This window comes from Paroedura picta, chromosome 10 (genome assembly GCF_049243985.1).
Source record: "Paroedura picta isolate Pp20150507F chromosome 10, Ppicta_v3.0, whole genome shotgun sequence".
Taxonomy (NCBI): domain Eukaryota; kingdom Metazoa; phylum Chordata; class Lepidosauria; order Squamata; family Gekkonidae; genus Paroedura; species Paroedura picta.
The window spans coordinates 52983903-53004331 of record NC_135378.1 but is presented as its reverse complement, the minus strand read 5'-3'; the positions used below and the strand labels follow the sequence as shown (position 1 = coordinate 53004331).

The 20429-nt window shown below is 44.3% G+C and overlaps 1 protein-coding gene across 1 annotated transcript; it reads left to right on the top strand.

The window, feature by feature from the left end:
• Window positions 1–487: 487 nt before the first annotated feature.
• Window positions 488–19726, top strand: REELD1 (reeler domain containing 1). Its single transcript, XM_077300165.1, has 7 exons — window positions 488–4034; window positions 5493–5712; window positions 7256–7478; window positions 8841–9007; window positions 10841–11147; window positions 12225–12288; window positions 17718–19726. The coding sequence occupies exons 1-7, from the start codon at window positions 4023–4025 to the stop codon at window positions 18324–18326; spliced, it is 1602 nt and encodes a 533-aa protein (XP_077156280.1). The 5' UTR covers window positions 488–4022; the 3' UTR covers window positions 18327–19726.
• Window positions 19727–20429: the final 703 nt, after the last annotated feature.

The following is a 20429-nucleotide window of genomic DNA, read 5'->3' as shown; positions in this document are numbered from 1 at the left end:
ATTCTTTATGTTGCATAGTAAAATTAAATAAACATGGGAAAGAAATTGATCTCTGTTTATGATGCAAAACTAATGATAAACACCCCCTGGTATTTAAAACAAAATTTTAGGTTAGAAAATAATGCCACGCTGGAATTGTATGAACTGCCAATCGTAGAAGTCTGCTTTTCAGTTTGTATCACTGGCTAGATAAGTAAAAGAAGTTATGGTTTTAACAGTGTTCTCACAAAAATCTTGAAAGGGGATGGTGGTATCAATGACAACAACATAGGATGATATATCCAGAGGTTTGGCACCAGAAATTAGAAACTTTTGTCTCTGCTCATAGTCCCAGATCCCAGGCACCTCCCCCCTTTATCCTTACCTGCTGTTAACTTCCCCCCCTCCCCCTTATTGCAGACCAGGAGGCTTTGTACATCAGCTTGGCTGTTGATGCCCTGCAGAATAGAGGGTGTGACAATACAGAAGCTTTAACAATCATACTTAGGCTTTTGTTTTGTTTTTTATTGTTATGTTTCAGGACAAAGAAATGAACTGATAGTTTTTACCATAACAGAATCTGGAAGGCCTGTGTTTGGTTTGCTGTGGAGAGCCAGTTTGGTGTAGTGGTTAGGAGTGCGGACTTCTAATCTGGCATGCCAGGTTCGATTCTTCGCTCCCCCACATGCAACCAGCTGGGTGACCTTGGGCTTGCCACGGCACTAATAAAACTGTTCTGACCGAGCAGTGATATCAGGGCTCTCTCAGCCTCACCCACCTCACAGGGTATCTGTTGTGGGGAGAGGAATGGGAAGGCAACTGTAAGCCGCTTTGAGCCTCCTTCGGGTAGGGAAAAGCGGCATAAGAACCAACTCTTCTTCTTCTGAAATTGTTGGGGGACTTATTCACCTGATGTAATTATTGACCACTCTTTTCTCTTTCAAACATTTGTGGCAAAAAAAGGTTCAATTTGGTGGCTAGTATATTTAATCTGAGGAAAGGGAGTAGTTCTATAAAGGTATCAGTGTATTATATAGTGATTTGTTAAAATTAAACAGATTCACTTATAAACTAAAACAAAAGTAGGTTTTATTTGAAAATATACACATTTACCCATTTGTACTTACTTATTGAGTTTACAAAGAGATTCCTCCTCCCCCCCCCCCAAAAAAAATCACACACACACATGCTTTGAACAGTTTCGGGGTAGCTGCACAAGAGTACATCAATGCAATGTTTAAAATATTGCTTCTTATAAGGTTGCAAAGCCCTTCAGCATGGGGTATATTGTGCAGCTTATTCTCTGAATGGTTTAGTGGTGCCTTTAAGAACAGCACAAACTTTTCAGTTGTGCATGAATGAACCCTATACAATTGTGTGAATGCAGCAGCAATTTGTCTTCTCAGGTACCAAAATACTTTTAGCACAAGGAAAGAACAACACTTGAGGAAAAATTAATAGTTAAAACATTTCACAGGACCCTATGCTATGCCAAGAAGACACTATAGTATGCTCCAGTTATTTGTAATTTTAACATGGGTTTAAATCAGATTGAGCATACATATTACTAATATGGGCATTTTTTAAAGGATAAAGTAAATCTGCCTCTTAAGTTTACTGCTCAGTTTTTAATTTGTTTGGGGGAAGGCACGCGTTTAACAAAGTTGCTTCATGGCTGTCCATTTCCTAAAGCAGCTTTTGGAAAAAGCTATTGTTTCTTTTCCAAAAATCTGTTAAAGGGTATTTGCGGAAATTTATTTTAAGCATAACCCTTTATTTTGTTCTCATTCTACATTTGTTTATTCCTCTTTGCAATTAAAGCGTTAAGCAAGAGTCCTGATCCAGACTTTAGCATGTACACATCCTTGCATATATACACCCCCCCCCATAAAGGGTTTGGAGTTTCACATTCCTTTTTGGATTGGTTGGGTGCAGGGGGTTCAGTTTTTTAATCTGGGTCTACCCTGGTCTCAGGCTTGGCCTAGTGGAGCAGGCCCATTGGTCTGCTTTGGGACTTGGGGGTAGGTTTCTAGCTGGGGACTGGGGTCTAGCTCTTGAATGCTGCTGCAGCCTAGTATTCTGATCCCACCGCCATGCGGAGCTGTTTGCTGCTCTCCAGCTAGCTGAATCCTCTTGGGGTTTGTTGAAAGAGGTTCCAGGGTTGTTCTTTTTACCCTGGATGAGTGGGTTGGTGGGAGAAACGAGGACCTATCCTTTTTTGAGTTTGTTAAGGTTTGTCTGGGTGATGTCACTTTTGGTGTGGCAGGGAGGCATGACTAGCTGACATTTCTAGCTTATCTTGAAGCCTGCTAAAGTTTTCACAGGTTACTCCACAGTCAAAAGGTTGAAAAAGTCTGCTGTGGGGGGATGGGATAGTGTGTCATCAGATTTCCTATATATGAATGTTCATAGTAGGATGGACTTGCATCTATTCTGAATCTGTGGGTCCTCTCAAGAAAGCTAAAGGGCTTAGCAATAGGGCTGATAATTTGTTTTATCATTTGATTTGTTGCTAGCGTTGTCCAGTAGTGGGAGCAGTGAAATTGATAACTCTATCCCTAGACTGAGGGCTCTCAGTATCTTCATCCCCAGGGAACAAAAGCAAAACTTGCAGGAAATTAGAAGTTACTCAAATCTTCATTTAGGGATCTCCTACAGAGGAAATATACAAACAACTGAAGCTCTGTGTTTTGGTGTTAGACATCAGAATACCAAAATTGTTGTAGTTTCTTGATAAAGATTAAACTTAACTTTGGTCTGTCAATTGAAATGACCCTTCCTGAAGATCTCAATGAGCACGTCCGCTAAAGGCCAGATGAGCCGTTGATGTACACCAACAGCTTTCAAATGGCCAAACTGGTGCCATTTGCCATAGATAGAAGTGTCAGTGATAAAGATGGCAGAACAGTGCCTTCATATAGAATCCTGGCACCAGAGATTTTGATCAAGTTTGGCTTACCATCACCTTTGGATAGTGCTCTCCTTGGCGGGTGAGTGGATGGAAGAACAGCAGTGAGTGATATCTTAACGCTCAAGAGAGCATCCAGCAAAGATCTGTCCCTAATTAACCTTGGGAACCAATAGCAATCTTTTCTATTTTTATTCTGTATGAACCAGATCTTAGCACAAAGGGAACAGATAAATAGAACAGCTTTTCACTGGACTTCTGAAGCACTGATGTTTGCATTTTAAAATAATTAACTGCAATTTAAGGAAGTTTTTCCCCCGGTTTTTGCTCTTGGGATTGTATCTAGTGTGACTATAGTCAAGAAACTTGGTGAAAATAAACTTTATACTGCTCATGCTCCAGTAATCTGAACACCTGCTTCAGTCTTTCTTCATGCTAAGAATGGGATTTTCTGGGCATGACCTATATTCTTGGCTAGAATCATCATAGGGATGGGGGACAGAGATTTACAGATCAGGTGGTAACTTTCTCCCTTTCTGTTATAGTATTGAAACTGGATATTTTATTTTAATACTGATTGGACTGAACCCGTTTTCCTTCCTTCCCAGTGTTTTTCTACTTTTGGTGTAATGTACAGAGAATTAAGTAGGACGTATTCTGCCATTTGCAAAATGAAACTTTCTTTGCTGTTCAAATGCATGAGGGCTTCCCCACCCCCACCCTTTATTTTCTATTTCCTAACACAAACCCTGGATGATTTCCCTTTTTTTCTTCCTTTTCATTCCCCGCTTTTATAGCTGCACTGCTGTGTTCACTTGGGAGTAGGTGCTAATCATTTCAGCCAGTTTACTTCCACGTATAAATCTGTATAGCATTGTGTAAACATACATTGTGTTTCATTCCACAAGCACTTGATGGTTTTTTAATCTTTTTTAAAAAAGAGGATGAGTAGACTGTGAAGAGAACTAACATGATTAAAACTGGATTTGAGCACTGACAGAGTTCCTGTAGGTATTAAGTATTAGCAGTAACAGCTGCTGCACTCCCCATTAGTGGAGAAAGCAAAGAATTTTTTGCTTTAAAGGATGTTTGCCTGACAGGCTGAAGGAGAAAATTGCTGGGAGCTTGCAGGATCATGTGTCCCAAGGTAAGTGCCTGGCAGTGGCAGCGAGGGGCACTTCAAGTGTACTGTTGGTATCTGATATCTAGGAGAGGGGATTTGGGGAGGTGGGGCATCAAGCCACTGCTGATTTATGACAACCCCATAGGGTTTTCAGGGCAACAAATATTCAGAGGTAGTTGTCCAGTCTGCCTCTGTGTAGCAAGCCTAGAATTCCTTGGTAGTCTCCATCCAAATACTGACCAGGGCCAACCTGCTTAGCTTCTGCGATTTAATGAGATCAGGCGATCCTGGTTAGGGCAGAGACAAAACGGGCATTCAGGAGACACCACTTGCTGCATATCAGAAGGCAACCTGTTAGTAAAGTGGGTAAATTCTCAGGGAATCTATTCCTAGTATAGATGATCTCTCGCCAGGTGCCTGCTTCCATAGGTAGAGCCTTTAGGTAAGTTTGAGAGGTGGCTCCATTACAGCATCCTTCAGTGCAGAAATAGTTGCAAATATCATGTGAGCAAAAAAGGCTCTATGGAAATCAGCCTTTACCTGTGTGTTCTCTGCTTGAGATTAAGAAGCATCTTAATGTTGAGGGGCACTCAAAGGAGTAAATTTAGAGGAGACAGAAAAGCATCTATCTGGAGAGAAAGGCTGCATAGGGGAAAAAAAACTTTTAAAAGGCTTCCAAAATGGTGACACATTAATGGGTGCCTTTGCTGGAGTTCACAAGGCTAGGTATAAATGGCTGGACTGGCAGAGCCATGAATGCGGATACTAAAGATGCCTGTAAAACGTCTTTTAACACCAAATCGGCACCTACATAGTTGAGAGTAAGTCTTACATTACTGCCTGGTAATTTGAAGGAAGCACCAGCCACTAGGGAGTATGTATTTTTCATTACACCATGTTGGCAATATTTATAAAACCAGGGTGTAAATCTAAACGTCTAAACGGGCCCACGACCACTTCTCATAATGACTGCTGCTTTATCTTCCAACAATTCAGTGTCATGGGTTGAATGATTGGGGGAGGTACTGAATTCTCTAGCGTTGTTTGTACTGTGCACAGACTGAGTTGCTGCTGTATGAAAAACAGTGATTGGAAAACGTCTCTCATATTGCTGGTTTCTCTTCATCGGCCCCCTTCTTGCTGCATAGCCTCAGTGCTGAAACGCGCATGCACTGCTAGACCGGGGTGAGCCAGAAGTGTATTGGCACGCCAGTTCAGGTCACAACCCTGCCAGGATGGCTTTTTCAACATTCCGGAATAAGTCAAAGCCCGCTTTGTTCTTGAAATGTTTTATTTTGTGGTTTAACCAGGGCAGAGCTCCACAGATGACTAAACCTCCTTTCTAGCGGTCCAGAGTTTTTAAAAGCCCTGATTTCAACTAAATCTGGAATTCAGAAGTGTCGCTAGCATAACTTCACACTGGCTCCATTTTTATAGAGGTTATTACTGTGCTTTCAGTCCAACGTCTTTTTCCCCTGACAGGTAGAAGATGAAATGAAAGCCCAGGCACTTTTTGTTGTGTGGACCTTTACAGTTCTGTGCCTGGTCTCGTACTCTGCTGCATTCTCCCACGGCGCCAGTCTTTCAGCATGTACCGACATGAGACCCAAACACATCAGAGCTCACCTCCAGAACCCACACAATCACTATATTACCCTCCACACCAATATGTCCCTCTTTTTTCCAGGTGACAAAGTACCGGGTAAGGAGTGGCAGTTCTCTGTGTTGTTAGTGGGGAGAAAGACAGAAGGCATAGCTAGGCTCACAGCAGACGCTTGGGTGGGGTGCACTGAATGCTTCTTTCTGTTCACCGTATTGGAAAGCCAGTTTCTCAGACGCTGCCTGCTGTCACGGGCCCTCCCGCATTTGCCAAAGCTCCACTAGCTTTCCAGCAGCCAGGCAGAATGGTAAGCGGATGTAACAGCAAGGGGAACTTCGCAGCCTTGATTGAAATAGCTGGGGCAGCTTTCCAAATGCAGACGCTTGCATCAGCAATGCCTCACAATGCAAGCCCTTGCAGAGGGTGGTTGGGAGGTTCTACTACTTAGGAGGAAACATTTTGATTGTAAAAGGAGCACGGCAGTTCTAGATATAGTTCTGATATATTGGTGTGACCCACCGTGGTTTAACAGGAAGCAGTGGGTAGGGTATTCATGGTAACCCCTTTTCTCTCTGAGTCAGAATTCTTCCAGGCAGCGTTTTGGAAGAGGAATGCCCAGCCTTGCTGAATTGCTAGTGGCTTTTGGGGGGGGGGGTGTATTGCTCTTGTGCTGAGTATATTGGAGGCTTTCGCTGCTGGCCACCAGAATTAAACTTCCGTTTCCCACTGGCAGCCAAGCAACCATGTTTGCAGACCCCTGGTTAGTTGCAAAAAGTTAATTAACATTAGAGCTATGGGACAGGGAAGTGTACCAGGAAGTCTCTGGCTTAAACTTTGTGTCTCGGCCGTGGACCCAGCAGGAGGCCTTTTCAAAAGGTTCGATTCAGCATGTGCTGTCTGGGGATAACAGTATTGATTGACCTTACAGGGCTGCCACACAGATTACTGGAATGATGTATTTGAAAATGCCTTGAATTTCTAGATCAAAGCATATAAATGCTAATATTGCTGTGATTTATAATCGCACCATCACCACCAAAAGATGCACAATTTTGCAGTGCTCATTAGAAAAACAGCCACATTCCCTGAAAGTTAGTGCAGACGCTTCATATTTCTGTTTTTAACAACACTTGATCCTACGGAACTGAGTATCTTGTTTAAATAAGAAGAGCTGGTTTACATCATTCTACTTAACCGCACAACAACCCTGCGAGAATGTGCGATGGGCTCACAATCACCCAGCTAGCTGCCCCGGCAGAGAGGGAATTCAAACATGGTCCTGCACCCCGCCCACCATGCCACACTGGCTCTTGACTTCCACACCCTTTAATTTAAAAAAGAACATGGACTTTTTGCCGTTCTGTCTAGTTTGAACCAGAGATCTAGGAGGGAACCTGGTGAAAGGGAATCCTGAGAGATGGTAATCCGTTGGGTTCAGACTGACTAGATTGGGGACCTTTGGGTGTACCTCCATACTCATCTTAACCACCCCCTTCTTTAATAGAATTGTCTAATTTTAAAAATAAAAATCAATTTGAGCCAACCACGTTTTCTATCCCAGAATGTAGGTAGGATTCCATAATGCAGATGTTAAAACAGATGTTGGCAGGTTGACCTTCTCTTGTGGCTTTTTCTTTGTCTTCAGTCACAGTGAGAAGCACACGTGATTTCATGGGTTTTATGCTGCAAGCTCGCAGGGTATCGAATGATCAAATGGCCGGCACTTTTGTTTACATTCCTCCTGGCTCCAAACTCCTGACTTGTTTTGAAGATGGTGATACTGTTACCCACTCAGACAAGTCCCTGAAACGAAACCTCTCCTTCGTGTGGAAGGCGCCTGATCAGCCAGTAGGAGACATCCGGTTCTTGTAAGAAGCTCTTGCTTGATCTCTTTCTGAGGAAGTCTTCTGGTGGACAACCAAGGGAAGGTGGTTGGCTGGCTCCTTTCAGTATTCACTGAGAGACAGAGAGGTGGCATGGATTCTAGGCACACACTCACATACGTACATGAGAACCATTCTGAAACTTTTTGCACATTCTAGCCTTTGATCTGGTTTCACATGTTGGAAATTGGCTTCTGATTAGCTGAATATAGATCTATGTGGTCAAAGGAAATCTCTTCACTATACCTCCCGTCCTTCTCATGTTCAGTGAACGTGGATCCAAATTTGACTGTGCAAATGTACCCTAAAGATAAATGATTTCAATGTTCACTCAGTTACACTTCCCCACGGTAGGATATGTTGCTTCCTGCTACAGCCACAGTTACAAGACTGAATCAGAAAAGGGTGCTAGCTTTTTCTCTGACCGTATCTGGTAATTTTGTGTCTTTACTGTCATCTTTCTTTCTTCGAGTTGCACATAAACTAACAACTGCACAGCAGGCAGAAATACAATGGAGATTTGCAGTGATGGGGAAAGTTTTGTTTTGTTTTGCATCTTTGGGCACTTTTACTTATCACTGTGTTTCTTTCCTAACTCAGGTACTTGAATGCTGAACAGAATTTCATATTTTACTTGTTTTTAAAGAATAAGCAAAGTATAGGAAACTTTGGGGATCTCTGATCTGGCATGTAAAACATTGCTGCTATACAATCTATACAATCTACACAGAACAAAACTTCTGTGATTTGTGGATATTTGTGTAGTTCAAAGAAATCGAGTCCAAAAATATTATGTTCAGTGACATAATAGGAAACGGCAAAGACATAGATTGCTGATGTATTGTAAAAATGTATGGCTCAAATTCATTAAGTCATCCGAAGGAGGCCATGCTCGTCAGAGGGAAAGTGCCCTTAGAACTGCGTCCTTATTCACTCACAATTAAAAATTAGCAGAAAATTCATCCCTCCTCCTTTCTTGGGTCTCGCTTGTATATTTACCCAACTTGTTTCAAATGGAGCCAATTTTTGTCAAATGAATTTTTAAAAAGCTGATTAAATTAGAGAGCAGATCCACAAATTACATTTTGATTCGCTCTTAAGTGACTTCCCTTGCAGCCCTTTCACTATGGTTTCAGTTGGTTATCTGTTGTTACTCCAGTGTAAAAAGTGTTACGGGCTAATCCTTTAATGTCCTTTGCACTAATTCTGTTTGTAAATTTTTAAAAATTCCTTTTGATTTACCAAATGTTCTGATGATTTATTAATGGTACAGAATAGCTAAACCCATGCTTCACATACAACTTTTTGTTTTTGTTTTCTACAAAAAAACACCCCACCCTGTAACAGTTTATCAGTAGTCCAATCCTACTTTGTTTACTGGGCAAGAATTGAATCTCCCACGGTATATCAACAAATGCAAAACAGAACCACTCCTGACCTCCGTGTCACCTCCAGTGCTATAAAACCATCACTTTTTCAGGAGCCTACGGATCTAGAAGGAGGATCTACTGCAGGTAAAAGCCAGAGTCAGTTTATCCTAGCAGCATATGTAGAAGTTCTGCAGTTCCAGGGGCCTCAGGATGCAGTACAGTTAGGGGGGCCTTCACACTATGATTGTCGGGGGGTCTTCATACGTATGTGGCGCGGGGACCACTAGAACAAAGACAAGAAGCTGTCATTTGCTTCCAAAGTTCAACCTATCCCTGGTCAGGGTGCCCTGCTGTTGCAGTGCAAGAAACAGTGCCAATGGTGCTCTGCTAAGGCCCTGGGACCCCTTAAACTGGCTTTGGTGCCACAGGCCCTGCGGATCTTTAATCCAAAACTGGCAAAAGCATGTTTCTCTTGTTGTTATTTCAGTAGGCTTCCATCTTGTTTCACATTTCTGTTATCTTTTATCACATGACATTGACAGAAGGCTTCTGCATTTTACTAGATTCCATATTCATTACCTTGAAAATAAATCCCACTGATTTCAAAGGCCCTCAGCTACCGGTAAAGGGCCTTAGGATCTCATCCGTTTCCCATTAATTAGCAACTGAGTTTAATTGATATAGGTTAGGCCCTTTGTTTTTAAATTTCATTTCAGTGTAGCCACAGCCTTAGAACTATTTCTGATGTTGAATCATAGAGTTGGAAGGGGCCACACAGGCCACTTAGTCCAACCCCCTACTCAACGCAGGATCAGCCCAACGCATCCTAAAGCATCCAAGAAAAGTGTGTATCCAACCTTTGCTTGAAGACTGCCAATGAGGGCAGCCTATTTCATGGAGCTCACCTGCTTATGAACCTCATCTACCATGAAGTCTAAGACTCCTTAATGACTTCTAGTTCTCTCCGTCCTCATGGTGGGTCCTCCTCTGGATGTTGCAAAGACAGGGACAACAGAAGGGCAACCCACTCTTGCTTTCCCTTCCTCATGCTTCCCAGTAACAATGACGCTTGAACCCTTGACTGTTTCAGGGGCGAGCCACTTGCTCACTCTTGAGAATGGCATGGAGAAGGTAATCTCCAGCAATGAATATTGATGCTTGGGAAATGATTTGCCTTGGTGTTCATGGCATCATTCCAACGCCATCATCCTCATGAGCTCCCAGGGGCACCCGTCAGACTACTGTCTAGAACAGGGGTAGTCAAACTGCGGCCCTCCAGATGTCCATGGACTACAATTCCCAGGAGCAAATGCTGGCAGGGGCTCTTGGGAATTGTAGTCCATGGACATCTGGAGGGCCGCAGTTTGACTACCCTGACTCTAGAACATAATGGAATCGGTGCACCATTCTCAATCCAGGTTTATGACCTACTAAAAATATGGTTCACATGTATGATTGGAAGGTGCATGATGAAGCTAGGCAGGCCTGGCCAGTGCCTGGATTGGAAGCTTCCCTGGACCCCTATGCCTGCTTTGTGAAGTCTGCAGCAGGAGAAAAGTGGGGCAACAGTGAAATAAAAGAAGCTTTTTTTATACCCTGCGTTTCACTACACCAAGTAGCCCCAAAGCAACTTACAATTCCCTTCCCTTCCTCTCCCTACAACAGTCACCCTGTGAGGTAGATGAGAAGGAGAAAGCTCTGAGAGAACTGCTCTGTGAGAGCAGCTCTATGAGAACTGTAACCAGCCCAAGGTCACCCTGCTGGCTGCACGTGGAGTCGGGAATCAAATCCGGTTCTCCAAATGAGAGGCTGCCACTCTTTAACCACTGCACCACCCTGATCATGGCTATACCCAAGTACTTTGTGAGTTTGTCTTAGATATTATATGTAAAAATATATTCAGTGACGTCAAATGTATTTCCTAATGTTCCCAATATTTTATTTTCAACATTTTGCTTTGGGTTTTTCTTCTTAAAGGGTCCTCTCTGTACACCATCGTGACTCCATTTGCAAATGTATCCTCTACCAGCCTGACTCCGATTGTAGCAACACTGGTCTGGGATCCGGCTGATAGCAGACAGCAAGCGTCTGAGCTCCCTGGCTATGAAAACCCTCTCCCGGACTCCCTAGCAGGCTCCACCACCTCACTTGCCCTCGACCAAAATGGAGAAAGGCAGCCCAATGCAAGTCACATAGAAGGAGAGCTGCTGGAGTCCTCCCTTCAGCTTCAGGACCTTGGCTTCGGAGCACGAGAGTATTCCTCCAAGCCCAGCACATCCAAAGGGTACTGTGTAGTCTTTAGATGTCACCTTGGAGACACAAAAGATGAGGGGCCTGGCATGCGCCAACCATAATGCAGTCCACAGAGGTTCTGTGCTCTCCCCCTTCTTCCCACCCACATACATGTGCATTATTTTAACTATATGTCCATGTCGCAATTAATTATAGCAGCAGATCAACAGCTCTGCAGCACAGAAGCCTTGTTCATGAAACTTGTCCAAGAGGGGCTCAGAAAAGTTGTTTTTAGTGATGCAAGCTCACTCATTTTTTTTTGGGGGGGGGAGGGGGATGTGTCACCTAGAGGCTCACTGAAGGAGGCTCACCGAAGCTGTCTCCATGTAAATGGCCCCTTTGCACAATGGGCGCCTGGAAGTCAGTTTGCTTTCAGTCTTCTGCATAGTGTGCTGTTGATGGTTTGCAGGGCCAGAGCTCAGCAAATGGCTGCAGTTTCTAATGGCTGCTGTGGAGAGGCCGTTTTACATGAAAGAGGCCTGGTTTTACAGGACTCCTTTAGTGAACAAGTTAGAGTTTGACCCCGCTAAGGTCATTTTCTTTAATGCATAAACAGTCTCATAAACACACAGAAAGAATCTCATTAAGACCAACAGAGAGAGGGAGACTTAAGTAAACTTTGGCTTGTGTCTCATGGGTAACCCCCAGCATCAGTGTCTTGAACTGCACTATGTTTTTTAATGGTGTGTGTGCATGTACATACATAAAGATGTGCACGTGAGGGCATGATTTATTCACAGGGAAAGTGTGTGTTTAAAATTATTAGGCTACTTTCATGTAGCCTAAGAAGGCTGAGATTTGGGACCCATCTATCACAACACCTTGACTACATCTAACAGTAACAACATCGGCTGGCTCAAGGAAAAGCAGTCCCAGAACAGAGCAAACCACACTGAGCGGAAACCGCGGCTGTGTGGTGGGAATTCGTCTGGTACTTTGTACATGTGAATGAGTCTAGAGGGAATTTCCAGTGGCAGCCCAGAATGCACCTCTGGGCAGATTCAGAAAGTAACTGAATTTATTACTATGAAATATAATCAATTTACATTTCCCCATCCCAATATTTTAGGACAGAAAATGCCTCTAGTATTCCCAAGTCATCAGTGTGTTCCGCATGTACAGATGGCACAGAGGTAAGCAGGGGAGTGGAGGGCATTTGATTGGCTTTCAAGAAAGGTCTTTGATTGTAAATTGCGATTTTTCCCCCTGCAACACCGTGTGTTTTGCGTATGCTAGAAATGATACATTATTTGAACTTGCACCATGCTAGGCTTAGAAAACATTTCAGTATTTTAAAATTATACAGTATGTAAAGCACTGTGAAAATAGCCACACATGTGAATCTTACAACTAAAATTAGAACCACCTAGCAAACACAAATTCAGATTAAAAATGCCTCATAGGCTGTTTTTCTGCATCATCTAAATACATTAAATTCAGTGAGAACTGTGATGATTTAATAGGTGCTTCAATTGTGATTGTGCTTGAGCCTAGAAACAATGTTCTCTTCCCTGCTATGTGTAGAGAGAAGAAATGGGGCTTTGAGTTTACAGACGTCTTGAGCAGTTTTGAGTTGTATGTTGTGAATGAGAAAAGACATAGTATCTGACTCTGTACTCATGAGATACTAGGAAGAGTCTTTAGGGAACATTCTGCTCTCCCACTAAGGGAATGGTCACACCAGCAGGCTTTAGAGTTGCACAGAAATGTGGGTACATGCGCTTGTAATGCATATCATTTCCATTTCACATAAATCCAGTTCTTTGCCACTCCGCCCTCCCATAGGGTTCAGGCCAGTGGGTTTTTTTCTCACAACAGCCTGTGAGGCTGGTGAAACTCAGCATAACTGTTCCGAGGTCCTCCCATGAGCTCCCTTGGCGGAGAAGGGGTCCCAGCCTGGGTCTCTGTGATCACCGTCTGGCCACTACACCCCACTTGACTCCAACTGCAACTACAGAGGATCCATTAAACGGGTTTATTCTTTCAAAAATGTCTGGAAGATCTGCCTCAGACAGACTAGGGATGCTGTAAATGTCACAGTGAACATGCGTGTCGGTCAAACTGAGCATACCATGGGGATGATCAGGCCTGAGCCTGGTCTGTTGGGTTTGGGCTGAGCAGTCCTAAATGCCTGCTGAACCAGGTTTTTTGCACAACTGCACATGCACAAGGATACTGCTGATTCAAACAGCAGCCATTAGCATTGTGAATAAATGCAATTCTTTTTCTGAATGTTTGAAATGAGTCTTAAAAGTTTTTTTTCTCTGGACAGAAAATAGGCTGGAGGGGGAGGAGAAGTCAGTTCAGTTGTTTTCCAGACTTATCTCATTCCATCTTTATACAAATACTAATAGGTCTAGACAATAGGATGATCAAGCTCTCCCCAGCCAGCTTGGTGTGGTGGTTAAGAGCACCAACTTGTAATCTGGAGAAACAGGCTTGATTCCTCGCTCCTCCACACAGCCAGCAGGATGACCCTGGGCTTTTCATAACACTGATAGAGCTGTTTTGACTGAGCAGTAATATCAGGGCTCTCTCAGCCTCACCTACCTCACAGGTTGTCTGTTGTGGGGAGAGAAAAGGGAAGGCAATTATAAGCCACTTTGAAGCTCCTTTGGGTAGAGAAAAGTGGCATATAAAAACCAGCTGTTCTTCTCCCCCCCTTCAAGCAGGGAACAGTGACTTGGAGGTGTTAAATACTACAGAGTCTTCAGGAAGGAATTCCTGAAGAATCTCCAGGAAAAGCTTTTCAAACCTTGCCTGATCTGGTCAGTGGGTGGGGAAAAAAGTGATAAAACTCAGGGGAACAAGGAGGAAGGTCTGTTATGTGCTGAGTCCATCAGAGCAGATAGAACTCTTAACTGAGGTCTGAACAAGGTGTCCATTAACCATGTGCTGGCTTAAAAAGCTGGAGGAAGCTGCAAGGTAATGGAAACTCTGTAGAGATCTATAACATCCTAAGTTAAGGTGCTTGTCCTATATTTTAACAACTAAGGGGGGGTATGTATAGAAAGAGGAATTGTGCTTTACCCATTTCTTTTTAATCCCTTGCTCTAGTGCAATGCTGAAAATATGCTTGTGAACATTTTCTCTTTAATGGTTTATAACTTTGGATGCTGGTAGTGGTAATGTCCACTGTCTTGGATATGCAATTTTAAAAGGAGCACCAGGGAGAAGGCAGGCAGTTGGCAAGTGGCTATTCTTCCAGGGGCAAACAAAGCAGCAAATCAGTAGGCACAGAGACAAGGCCTCAGCATTTAGAAGGGAATCTAGGAGTCCTGGCCCTCCCAGCAGACAATTCCTTACAGAGCTCAGGAGATGGCAGCGGTTACCCAAGAAAGACAGAAAAGCCTCTCAGGGTGTTGGGAAAACCTTGGAAGGCAGGGCCTTCAGGCTCATTCTGCCGCAAGCATTACTAAGCACTACTTAGGCAAAAACTGAAGGGTAGGATCATATTGAAATGCAGCATTCATTATTTGTCTCATTTCTATTGACACAAATGATCTAACTGTCTGCTTAAACGATTGCCTGCCGAGTAGAGCAGTTAGGGGGAGGTTTTACAACTCTGTCTGTGTGAGAATGTGCATGCACAACAAGCTAGTTGTGCTGCACTGTCTGATGAAGAAAGAATACAATGAAGCAAGCTGCTAGACACCCACAAACAGCTTGAAAAATCAACTCTGTTTGCAACTGACAAACAGAACACGAACCAAACTAGCACATGTTTGAGTGTCCCTAATATGGACTCAGGCCTGGATTCTAATTACATTTTTTCTCTAACTTAAGGTGCTTCTGCCAGCACAGTAAGACTTGTCAGTTCTCCCCTCTTACTCCGTCCCTCCATGCTGCTGTCAGTTCACTCCCCACCTTGGGGGCAGGATTTTGGGATGCAAGATAGGCTGCAGCAGGGGAGGGAAGAAAGTTTCCTCTCACAAATGCTCTTGCATTCTCATAGCCTTGGATCCAAGTCTTCTTGAGTGCATCTTAGGCCACTGAGAGAGCCATCCTGAGCAGGTATCCTGAAGCTCTTACTCAGGTCTGCCCAGAGGGGCAACAGAAAGTATTAATGTCTTTCAGTAAGCACGGACCCTCCACCCTGGTGTACTTAATTAGCTGTGACCCAGTTAGCTTCAGAAGTTGTCTGAAAGCTAGGCTCCCCCCACTGGCTTGGTGCAGGCAGAGAATGAACAGAAACCAATACAACGACAATCCTTTTCTAGACGTCCCTGGGCTAAAATGGAAAGAGGCATCACAGAAGCCAGGTTTAATATTCAGTAAAGCTCTGAACAAAGAACTGGTGCATCCTCGACTACAAAACGGGTATGCTGATCTGGTATGAGAGGCCAACCTGTGGCGGCCTGCTTTCCAGCCAGAGCCCCCGGAGGCAGAGAATTTATTTTCTTCCCTTCACAATGGGCTGAGGCTAAAATAAGTGCTGTTCCCACTTATCCCCGCAAGAGGGCAGCAGGTGCCCTGAAATCCCCCAGAAGTTTAGTTAAGGAAACTCTCCTTCCTGTCCCTGGTCCACAGTTCAAAGCACTTGGATTTTAACTGTGCCTCTGAAGCCAGCTCTCCTGAACCGGACATGAAATATTTGGAGTTTAGCTTGGCAAAATGCTGACCTCATCTAGGTCTTGACATTCTTTGAGGGTCACTCTAATAGATTTTGAACATGAACAAACCGTGCCTGGCCCAAGGTGACCCAGCTGGCTGCATGCGAAGGAGGAGTGGGGATCAAACCTGGTCCTCCAGGTTAGATGCTGCTGTTCTCAGCCGCTACGCAAAGCTGGCTCTCTTACTTTGCAAACCTTTATCAGTCGACTGCAGCAGAAATAAACAGGAATTGTGGGGTACCTGAAAAAATTGATTAATTATTCCAACATAAATGTTGGTGTTAGAGGTATTAGAAAAGGAACCTTCCAACATAAATGTTCTGCCTCATGAGGAATCACTGCAGTGCCTCTGAAGTGGGCTCTAGGCCCTGAAAAACTTATGCTGAAATAAAATTCTGTTAGCCTTTGAGGTGCCACAAGAGTCCTGCTTACTGACTGTTTCCGCACTAGGGATATTGTCTGAATTTGCATTTTTAAAGTGTTGAGTTTTTTGTCTGTTTCTGCACTGAAATTCACCTCTTTGGGCATGGACCTCCTTAGCTGCCTCACAGCAAAAGAACCCCCAGAAAACGGATTTTCATTTTTTAAAGCGGGGACAAACGGGGTCTAATTTGGGGCTTCCCAATGTGGAAATGTGTGCTATTGGGTTTTTACCCACGTCTGCCATTTTGAGTTGTTTGGGAATCCCCCCCTCCCTCCCTCCATTCTGAAAAATCTGCCTTTTTTCATAAAGAGGTAATTGTGTTTCAATACTGTTTCTAAGTTTTAAAAAAAGCAGTCTTGCACAATACTATTTATACAGTAGTATTATAATATAACAATGTTATAACTCAAGGAAGGTGGGAGGTGATCAATGGCGCAGAAAGGAGCACAGTGAAAGCTAAGGTGCAAGCAGGCACCATCTTGCACAAACACATTTTTGGAAAAGGGGAAGGGAGCAAAGCATGATGGGAGGTTGCCTCTGGAGGACTCAGTGAAGAAAGCATGTCACCAATTTCAGCCTGGGAAATAAGTGGAGGAAAGGCCAAATGCAGAAAGGCTAGCAAGGTATGTCTCTAATGGGGAAACAGTCTCAGAATATGCTCCGCTAGTTGGAAAAGGGCTGCTGTAGAAGAAGGGAAAACATTCCTTCCTATTTGTTGCTGGGGGGCAGCCCAGGTGGGCAGGCTCTTTCTGCTGTCTCAGCTTGCACTACTGCTAGGGCTGTGGGCACTATTCCTGCCAACATTGTGCTGATGGTCAGCTGGAAACTCTGCAGAGCAGACAGGAGGGATTTATTATTCATGTCAGAGGGGCAAAATTAGCGTGAGGGGCAGTGGATTGCAATAGTCATGCAGATGGGGGCAGGGAAGGAGCATGCCTAGACAGGTCGACTCAGGAGTAAATTTGGTTGGACCCAGGTTGGACTCTCCCTAACCCAAACCTATTTCTGTTGTGATTGCTGCTATTCTTATGCCAATTCATCACATTGGTGTCTAAGAGACACACTTATTATTAGCACAATAAGTGCATGATGGTTCCCCATGCATGGCATACGACCCAGATGCAGTTTTGACTAGACCTTTCACTTTCCCCAGTGAGTTGGTTTTGCACCTAGGAAAATATAGCCCTTCACAACATGGTGAAGCCATGGCTATTTTTAATTGGCACCCAATTTCCTTCCCCCAGTCCATTGTGATTGGGTGTACTTTTTCTGGTACTCCACGGGCTGTTCAGCAATATTCATCCAGACCCAGCAAGCATCAGACACTTGCCAGTCTCTTTCATCCCACCACAAGGCTCGGTCATTCTGTCCTCTTGGCCAATGAGCCAATGATCATGCCCCTTGGGAGACAATGATGGATTCAAAAGGAGTATGATCCAGTGGTGTGTAATCAGAACACAACAGTAAGTCTCAGGCATCGTATGTATGTCTTATTTAAGGCATGTTTCCTTTCTCTATTTTTAAGGTGGTTTCTTCTAGACATTTTAACCCGGACTTATGGAATGCAGGACTCCCCGTCACTGCTTCACCCTTGATCCAGCTTTGGGACTCCCCGTTGCTTTCAGGAGTGGGAGCAACATCAGGCCGTTTGAATAGAGAAAGATTATTGGCAGCTTCACGGCAAATGGTGAAGGAAAATCCTGTGACACAGAAGGGTCCAGCAAACTTCCTGCCCCAAGCAGAACTGACTGCTCATGGCCAGGAGAAAGATGGGAAAGAGGTGACTCCGCTCCTGAAGGTAACAAGGGCCATAACTAAAGTCGGCGGTCCTGGAGGCGGAGGAGCACAGCCCGGCCGACGGCCACAGCTGGTCGCTGCTCAGCTCGGCGTCCTCCTTGGATGTTCTGTTATCCTTGGCATGGTTGTGGCAATCAGTCTGCGCTGCATCCACTCCCAGTACTGTCACAAGCGAACAGAGGTGTCCTTTAGTGAGCCAGAGAACAATGTGATAGCCTTGCAAGAGAGCGGGGAGATGATGCACTTCAGAAAGATACGGGAAAACAGCTTCGTCCTGGTCCAGGCAGAGTACAACTGGATCAGTCCACCTGGCGGGGGTAAAAAGGCCACCATCTAGCTGCCTGCCTGTTTGCCGCTTATATTCTTGATGAGCTGAGCCTTTGGTCAAAACTGAATGAGAATGACGAAAACCAAACGTGGAGCTAAGCAAATATAGTCAGGGCGAAGAAAGATACACGTATTTTTATTAGGATACAGAGAACTCTTAGCTAGATTGCAGATAGTATGTCGAGGTTTTGAGTTTTGAATCTCATTTAAATATGAGCAGATGTTTTGTCTAAAATCCTATACTTAGTGCAATTAATATTGAATGCTTGCTCATTAAACTGGATTGTTGCAGCCATTACGTTTCCTTTGTTGCCTTGAGGTACGGTCCCAGGCAGAAACCGAAATCCTTCCCCATCAGCCCAGCATCGTCGTCGGCTATTTGGTCTCTGTCAAAAGCTCCTGCTGCTGTTCTTCTTCCCAAGCCTTCCCCTCTTCTCACTTCAGAAGTGATGCTGTTGGGTTGCTGTGTGAGATTTCTCAAATCGGTAAAATGTTTGCCACTTGAACTAACTTCCCTTTCTAGAAAAACAAAACCGAGCCACAGAGGGGCTCAGAGAATTGATCTGTGGGAGGCACACGCTGGCTGGCTGCGTTGTGTATAGATCCCTGGCCAGGGAACAATGACACAGCCTGCGCCACCTTTGCGGGGAGGAACACGACTTCTCATCAGGTGCAAATGGAGAGGAAGCTTCTCCCGGCCATTTGCACCTTGGTCCACTGGCTTGTTGAATCCTGACACACAGCCAACGCCTGCTTTGTTCTCTGCTCCGGGTCACTTCCCAAACAGGAGCTGGAATTAAAAAGTCTAGTGAGAAGCAGAGCTCGGAGGCTGTTTCCGGGAAACCCTAGCAAGAGCCCTATCAAAACTCCAGCAGGCCTTTTGCACCCTGAACTTTAAGGAAACGTTGCTCATATTCAGGCGGTGGGTGCGATGGCCGAAGGAAAGCCTGGCACTCTTTGGGAAGTTACACTTGAAGAGAAATTTCCCCTTCTGCTTGGAATAAACATAAATAGCACGTGTTACTTTTACTGCATAAAATGACAAACGTTTCCTTAGTGGAAGAGATGGTAAAACATGATAGAGCACTTGGCACTATAAATGCATTTGGCACATGTGCCTCTGGCCCTGCAGACTGCTTGTATGGACAGCTCTGACTACCATGGATCCCTCTCGCCCAGAGCTTCTCTTGCACACTGAAGGCCTGGCTGAGGCCCTGTGAACTGTACAGACAGAGCATGAGAACATAAAGGCAGCCATGGGGCAGGAGCCAAATGCACACTGATGTCCCCCAGATTGATTTGACTTTTGAAAGTCCAACATTTGTTTTAAGCTGTGCCCTTGAGGGATATTTGATAAAATAAAACAACATTTGAAACTTTTGAAAAGTCAGTACAAATTCCTTTTTAAGAACGCGCTTACTTGGCCTGTCAAGAGCCGCTGTGGTATCGTGGTTAAGTGAGGCGGCCTCTGATCTGGAGAGCTGGGTTTGATTCCCCACTCCTCCGCATGCACCCAGCTGGGTGGCCTTGGGCCAGTCACAGTCTTGTTAGAGCTGTTCTCATAGAACAGTTCTGCCAAAGCTCTCTCAGCCTCCCCTACCTTACAAAGTGCCTGCTGCTGGAAAGGAAGAGTTGGGACTGTGAGCCCGCTTTGAGACTCCTGATGGTAGAGAAAAGCAGGGTGTAAAAACCCAGTCTCCTCCCTCTCCTTTGTCTACTGGAGAATTGCTTAATAGGATGCTTAACTCAGCCATTTCTGGTGATGGAAAAAGACAAATTTGCAATCTGTTTTCAGGAAGGCTTTCCAAGCAGACTTCCACAAGTTTGTCTCTCCTCTCATTTGGGTCTGCTAATAACCTTGATCCCCATCCTTTTTTCTCAAGGTGCTGCAGTAGAATAGATCTGACATACTGGCTGGAGAAACTCCATATCCAGTTATTTGAGGTGTCCCTAGAAATACCTAGGCCAGGTTATATGTAATTGAAAAGTACATTTTTCTTTCTGGTCATCACTACTGACCTGAATTTGCTACGTCTTATGCTAATTTGAAATTTTGGTCTTGAATTTCACGACATGCACAACTTACACCACCGACACTGATTCAGAGTCAGAT